The sequence below is a fragment of the Alosa alosa genome, chromosome 1 (assembly GCF_017589495.1).
Source record: "Alosa alosa isolate M-15738 ecotype Scorff River chromosome 1, AALO_Geno_1.1, whole genome shotgun sequence".
Taxonomy (NCBI): Eukaryota; Metazoa; Chordata; class Actinopteri; order Clupeiformes; family Clupeidae; genus Alosa; species Alosa alosa.
Window position 1 is genome coordinate 2,682,667 of NC_063189.1, and position 7,500 is coordinate 2,690,166.

Consider the following 7,500-nt stretch of genomic DNA (forward strand, 5'->3'; position numbering starts at 1 on the left):
TTGCTCTCTCCCTCCCTCTCCTCTCCCTTCCCTCTCTCCTTGCTCTCCCTCTCCCTCTCCCTCCCTCTCCTCCCTCTTGCTCTCTCCCTCCTCCTCTCTCCCTTGCCTCTCCCTCCCTCCCTCTCCCCTTTGCTCTCTCTCTCTCCCTCTCCCTCCCTCCCCTCCCTTTGCCTCCCTCTCTCTCTCCCTCTCTCCCTTGTTCTCTCCCTCCTCCCCTCTCTCTCCTTGCTCTCCCTCCCCCTTGCTCTCTCTCTCTCCCCCTCCCTCCTCCCCTCCCTCCCTTGCCCCTCTCCCCTCCCCCTCCCTCCCTCTCCTGCTCTCTCCCTCCCTCCCTCCTCCCTCTCCCTGCTCTCTCCCTGCCTCTCTCTCTCCCTCTCCCTCCCTTGCCTCTCTCTCTCTCTCTCTCTCTCTCTCTCTCTCTCTCCTCCCTCTCTCTCTCCTCTCCCTTGCTCTCTCTCTCCCTCTCTCTCTCTCCTTGCTCTCTCCCTCTCCTCTCTCCCTTGCTCTCTCCCTCTCTCCCTCTCTCTCTCTCTCTCTCTCTCCCTCTCTCCCTTGCTCTCTCTCTCTCTCTCTCTCTCTCTCTCCTTGTCTCTCCTCTCCCTCTCTCCCTCTCCTCTCCTCTCTCCTTGCTCTCTCCTCTCTCCCTCTCCGCCCTCCCTCTCTCCTTGCTCTCTCTCCTTGCTCTCTCTCTCTCTCTTTATTTTCCCTCTCTCTCTCTTTTGCTCTCTCTCTCTCTCTCTCTCTCTCTCTCTCTCTCTCTCTCTCTATATCTATATATATATATATATATATCTGGGCACCCTGCCCTGTGTTTGAGCCTGTGAGCAGCTCTTTTCTGTTCTACTGTGTGAGACTGACCTGCTGAGACGTGATACTGACCTGCTTCCATCAGTCATGAGTTCACATTTTATTCCAGGCCATCAACACACTCCTGCCACTCTCAAAAATGCTCTCTCTTGTTTACACTCTCTTGTTTACAAAAATGCTCTCTCTTGTTTACAAAAATGCTCTCTCCTGTTTACACTCTCTTGTTTACAAAAATGCTCTCTCCTGTTTACACTCTCTATGCTCTGCTTCTAGCGCTCTCTTTCTTTCCCTCTGCCACCAACCAGCCCCCCCACACACACACACACACACACACACACTGACTTACATGTACACACACTATTTATTAGCTAATCTGCTATTGGCTACATAGACTTCAGTTTCTCTCCTCTCTATCTTCCTCTGTCACATTGTGTGTGTGTGTGTGTGTGTGTTTGTGTGCAGATTAGAGAAAACTAAACATACTAAGCCATTCTCTCTTTTTTCCTCCCTTGCATACCAACAGACACAGGTAGCATACCAACAGACACAGGTAGCATACCAACAGACACAGGTAGCATACCAACAGACACAGGTAGATACATGTTCAGGCTCAAGCCTCTCGGGGGTCTGTACTCAGGAACATATGGTGCATTTTGCCCATGATCAGGGTGGAAAGTGAAAAAGAAAGATTTGCATAAGACAAGTCAAATTGGTGTTTTTAAAAAGAAAAGATCATGAGAATAAAAGAAAAAAAATATTTAAAAAAATCTTTGTATATTCCCACAAGGTGTTTGGGTGCTCTGAAAATGAGAACCAAAATGATTTTTTTAGACTTGTGAGGTCTGTTGTTCAGACCCTGAAGGAATTTTATTTTCATTCATTGTTTTTGTGAGAGTGTTTCTACTTATCTCAGTAAGGAAAATAAAAGAGCCTATGTTGAAACAAATATGTCTTCTGAAGGCTTAAACAGAGCCCAGCCAAAAACTCCAATAAAATGTGTATCAACTTTGAGGGACAGCTATGACCATGCAGGATTATCCAGACCAAATGTGACGATTTTGCTACATATATTCCTATTTATGTACCAACATGCAAAATTTGAGCCTCCTACATGGTTTAGTTCTTGCGCTGTGGGCTTGTGAACTTTGACCAAAAAAAGCCCGAACAAAATCGACACCCCCCTCCCCCTGTAAAACTGGCTGTATCTTGGAAAGTATTGATCTTACATAAGAGTAATTTTACAGTGTGTCTCCTGGGTAACATAGGTACACCTGGTAATTTTTTCAGAATTTTTTGAGACCTAAGTGCGTGGGCCCTGGTTGAATTGACGTGGAATGACCCTATATGTAGCCTACACACACACACACACACACAATTTAGTACAGAATTATCTTTTAAATCCTTATGATGTGTGTGTGTTTGATTCTGCTTTTCTACTTCATCTGCATATTAAAAAACAGGAGAACGCATAGAAAGAAGCGTGAGAGCATAAGGGAATTTCAACACATGGTGTGAATTTGACAGTTGTTTGCCAAATTACAAGACTTGTGAGTGAATGTGTGTTTGCCAAATGATAGGACGTGTGAGTGAATGTGTGTGAGTGTGTTCACTAAAGTGTGCATCTTATTGTTTGTGTGAGTGTGTTCACTAAAGTGAATGTGTGTGTGAGTGTGTTCACTAAAGTGTGCATCTTATTGAGAGAGTGAGTGTGTTCACTAAAGTGTGCATCTTATTGAGAGAGTGAGTGTGTTCACTAAAGTGTGCATCTTATTGTTTGTGTGAGTGTGTTCACTAAAGTGAATGTGTGTGTGAGTGTGTTCACTAAAGTGAATGTGTGTGTGAGTGTGTTCACTAAAGTGTGCATCTTATTGAGAGAGTGAGTGTGTTCACTAAAGTGTGCATCTTTTTGTTTGTGTGAGTGTGTTCACTAAAGTGTGCATCTTATTGAGAGAGTGAGTGAATGTTTATGTGAGTGTGTTAACTAAAGTGTGCATCTTATTGTTTGTGTGAGTGTGTTCACTAAAGTGTTGTGTGTGTGAGTGTGTTCACTAAAGTGTGCATCTTATTGTTTGTGTGAGTGTGTTCACTAAAGTGTTGTGTGTGTGTGTGAGTGTGTTCACTAAAGTGTGCATCTTATTGAGAGAGTGAGTGAATGTGTGTGTGTGAGTGTGTTCACTAAAGTGTGCATCTTATTGTGTGTGTGAGTGTGTTCACTAAAGTGTGCATCTTATTGCTAAGCCCTGTGGCAGACTAAGTCTATTGCGTAACACATTTGTTAAAGAGGAAAACAAGTTTGAAGTTTAACACACTTCATGGGTACTGAGGCTACTGTGCCTGTCTTTGCCATTAAAACCCTCTAAAGTCTCTGTGCCGTGACACATGTCTTAGCTTCAAGTGGAGGGGGCTCATGAAAGCCATCGAGTCCCAGAGTCTTTGGTTGCCGTCTTTGTCTCTCTCTCCTCCTCAGTCACCTGGAAAAGCCTTGGCTCTCACAGGCCAGCCTGCCTTGGAAATACTAGCAGCAGCTACACTGCAGCTTTTCATGGCGCACCGCAAGCGTTGCTGTTGTGCATTTGAGAGACGTGAGTGTTTGTAAGTGTGTGTGTGTGTGTGTGTGTGTGTGTGTGTGTGTGTGTGACGGAGAGGGTTAATGTTGTACTGTGTGTGTTTTTCATGGCGCACCGCAAGCGTTGCTGTTGTGCATCTGAGAGACGTGGAGTAGAGGCAGCAAATTGTCTGTGGAGAACTGATGTGCTTGACCTTGTTCTGGACGTTTCTATAGTGATGTAACGGTCTCCACTGGGCCAGCCTGAGACAGATGGTCAAGGGGTCCAGAAAGCTCAATGATCGGCTGAGCACGACTCAGGTGGAAGATTGTGAGTGTTTGTAAGTGTGTGTGTGTGTGTGTGTGTGTGTGTGTATGTATGCATGTGTGTATGTGTGTGCGCATGCGCGTGTGTGTGTGTGTGTGTGTGATCAAGTTCTCCTTAGCTATAGGCTGCAGTGTGGATGTAGGCTGCACGCCTGGAGCTTGCCCAGGTCCCCTAGCCCAGATCTGCAGCACACCTACTGGACACAGACCCTTAGTTAGCCCCTGGACACAGACCCTTAGTTAGCCCCTGTAACTCTCACTCCCACTGCAGGCAAAGCACGGAGACACCCAGGTCATTAGGATGAACGCAGCACTGCCCATGACACCAACAACAACAGCAGCAGGAGCAGAGTCTGTGTTAGATGACTGTGGAGCAGCAGAGTCTGTGTTAGATGACTGTGGAATGTTTGTATTGAATCTCCGTTGCTTGTGTGCAGAGGAATTGCTTGTGGTTGTTGGATGGCATCCCGTGTGTGTGTGTTTTTTTTTTAACCTAGGCAGGGTTGGAATGGCTGGGGATTGTTTTGGGCAGGTTATGCTTGAGGGCAGTGTGTGTGTGTGTGTGTGTGTGTGTGTGTGTGTGTGTGTGTGTGTGTGTGTGTGTGTGTGTGTGTGTGTGTGTGTGTGTGTGTGTGTGTGTGTGTGTGTGCCTCTATGTGCCTTTGTGTGCATACGTACACTCATGCGTGTGTGTGTGTGTGTGTGTGCGTACGTACACTCGTGTGTGTGTGTGTGTGTGTTTATTTTCAGTAGGGAGATACATTTGGCCTCTAATCTGTAGATTTAAGTGATGGTGTCCACAGCTCCTGCGTAATGCTGTCTCTCCCGCTGGCCTGACAGAGGAAGTCTTCAAAAGAAATGTCAGAAAGCAGGACAGAAACGTCTGTGGTGTCGTAATAGATCCACTTTAGCCTCAGAGATGCAGGCAGCAGAGGAACACTTCACAACTCTCTCCCTCTCTTGTTTCCCTCATTCTTCTCTCTAAGGAAGTAGGCGATGTGTGTGTGTGTGTGTGAGACGGAGAGGGTTAATGTTGTACTGTGTGTGTGTGTTTGATGGAGAGTGTTAATGTTGTACTGTGTGTGTGTGTGTGTGTGTGTGTGTGTGTGTGTGTGTGTGTGTGTGTGTGAGTGTGTGAGAGTGTGAGACGGAGAGGGTTAATGTTGTACTGTGTGTGTGTGTGTGTGTGTGTTTGTGTGTGTGTTAATGTTGTACTGTGTGTGTGTGTGTGTGTGTGTGTGTGTGTGTGTTTGACGGAGAGGGTTAATGTTGTACTGTGTGTGTGTGTGTGTGTTTGACGGAGAGTGTTAATGTTGTACTGTATGTGTGTGTGTGTGTGTGTGTGTGTGTGTTTGTTTGTTTGGGAGAGGGTTAATGTTGTACTGTGTGTGTGTGTGTGTGTGACGGAGAGGGTTAATGTTGTACTGTGTGTGTGTGTGTGTGAAGGAGAGGGTTAATGTTGTACTGTGTGTGTGTGTGTGGAGGGTTAATGTTGTACTGTGTGTGTGTGTGTGTGTGTGTGACGGAGAGGGTTAATGTTGTACTGTGTGTGTGTGTGTGTGTGTGACGGAGAGGGTTAATGTTGTACTGTGTGTGTGTGTGTGACGGAGAGGGTTAATGTTGTACTGTATGTGTTGTATTGGTATGTGTATGAAGACATGACCGAGTAATAATCTCTCTCTCTCCCTCTCACCCCCTTCCTCTCTTCTCTCCATCTCTCTCTCTCTCTCTCTCTCTCTACCCCTTCCTCTCTTCTCTCCATCTCTCTCTCTCTCTCTCTCTACCCCTTCCTCTCTTCTCTCCATCTCTCTCTCTCTCTCTCTCTACCCCTCCCTCTCTTCTCTCCATCTCTCTCTCGCTTTCTCTCTTTCTCTCTACTCCTCTACCCCCTTCCTCTCTTCTCTCCATCTCTCTCTCTCTCTCTCTCTACCCCTTCCTCTCTTCTCTCCATCTCTCTTCTCTCCCTCTCTTCTCTCCTCTCTTGCAGGTGATGTTCAAAGCCAAAGCAAAGTACTCACCGGAACTCAACAAATATAAGTAAGTGATCTGAATCTGAGTTGTCCTGCATTAGTGATCTGAGCTGTTCTGCGCTTTGTTTGTTTGTTTGTTTGTTTGTGTGTTTGTTTTGAGTTTGAGTTTCTCCTAAATCCCTTCGTTAGGAACTACTTTTAGTCCTAAGATGCGTGAATTCGGCCTCTGGGTTGATCTGTGTTGAGTTGCATCTCCCTGTTCTCTGCCGCTGTGGTCTGATGGGAGAGTGGGAGGGGGGCTGGAGGTGTCACTTGGCAGAGGACCTGATTGGGAGCAGATAAATCGGAGGGATGATTGGGGGAGGGGAGACCGTTTCCAAAGCAACCCTTAAATGGACACATATGAGCTGCCATTCACCATGGTGAGTAAGTCATCTGGGTTTGATGGATTATTTTGTTGTCTTTTCTTTGTTTTCTAATCTATTTTGTTTGTTTACCTTTATTTTGTTTGGGGATCAGTACTCTTACTGTAGTCAGCGTTGATTGCATTTCAATAGATATTTAGTTTTACATTTAATTATTTAGCAGGTGCTTGTATCCAAAGTGGCTTATAGTACAAGTGGGTTACAATACAGGCAAATGCAATCGCTAATCAAGGGGAAAAAAACATTGCAAGTCTGGTGCCATGAGAGATATGTGTCAGTTTAGTAGGCTTCAAAAGCCACCTCTTGTCTCCATAGCGCTAGAGAGCGCAGGGAGCTGATGGCGTTGGTGTTGGCTGTACATTATTCAGAGGAGGGACGCTTTAGTGCTCAGAGGACAGGGAGGGCGGTGTTGCGTAGGGGTTGAGTCATTCGCTACGGCTTCGTCTGAGGGGGGGGGGGGGTTTCAAAGGGCCCAGGCAGACTGGCCGGCGTGCTGCACACAGCTCTCGGACCCTGCAGGCCGCCTGAACCTCCGCAAATCTGTGCCAACTGCACTCGCTGGCCCTGCCCCAGCCCCCGCCCCTGCCCCTGCCCCCGGACTCTGTTCCGTTCTGATCCAAAGCCGCAATCTGTGCAAATCAGAGCTTTGATCAAGTGATTAGTGTCTGATGAGGGGTGAAGAGCCGCGAGATCAAATCCCCCCCCAAGCCTTGGATAGCCATCCTGCTTTTGGCAACGTGTGTGTGTGTGTGTGTGTGCGCGCATGCGTGTGTGTGGGATGGGGGGTCTGGACTCTGCCTGTAGACGGAGTTAAAGAAGGGAATCACTACTCCATGTCTGCCAGTGGACTTAAGGGCGCTAAACTACATGTGTAATCGGGTCTGTGATGGCAAAGCAGGAAGGATTGCACTCCTGATCACTCTAAAATTGCATACTGTGTTTGGGGTCATGCTTGAGAACAGTGGGAGATGTACTGCTTAATCTCTTTAGGTGGGATGCCAATCTATACATGGAGATGGAAATACTGCATAAAGATGATTTGTGTAAAACATAATGCTTTAAGGTTCTCTCTCTTTTCTCCTCTCCTCTCACCATGGTTCTCTCTCTCTCTCTCTCTCTTTCTCTCTCACCACTGTTCTCTCTCTTTTCTCCTCTCACCACTGTTCTCTCTCTCTTCTCCTCTCACCACTGTTCTCTCTCTTTTCTCCTCTCACTACTGTTCTCTCTCTTTTCTCTCCTCTTCCTCTCTCTCCGTCCTCTTCCTCTCTCTCCGTCCTCTTCTCTCTCCGTCCTCCTCTCTCTCCTCCTCTCCGTCCTCCTCTCTCTCCGTCCTCCTCTCTCTCCGTCCTCCTCTCTCCGTCCTCCTCTCTCTCCTCTTCCTCTCTCTCCGTCCTCCTCTCTCTCCGTCCTCTTCCTCTCTCTCCGT

The 7,500-nt window shown here is 47.1% G+C and overlaps 1 protein-coding gene across 2 annotated transcripts in view; it reads left to right on the plus strand.

Moving 5' to 3' along the window:
• Positions 1–7,500, plus strand: part of gpr137c (G protein-coupled receptor 137c) — a 35,330-nt gene that overhangs the window by 13,279 nt on the left and 14,551 nt on the right. Inside the window, exons 1-2 of one of the 2 annotated variants that reach the window (XM_048253272.1) lie at positions 2,961–3,389; positions 5,667–5,716. In XM_048253272.1, coding sequence (XP_048109229.1) covers positions 5,670–5,716 — 47 coding nt within the window. In that variant the 5' untranslated portion in view covers positions 2,961–3,389; positions 5,667–5,669. Of the gene's footprint in view, positions 1–2,960; positions 3,390–5,666; positions 5,717–7,500 lie in introns of those variants that run through there. The other variant, XM_048253264.1, reaches the window with a different exon arrangement.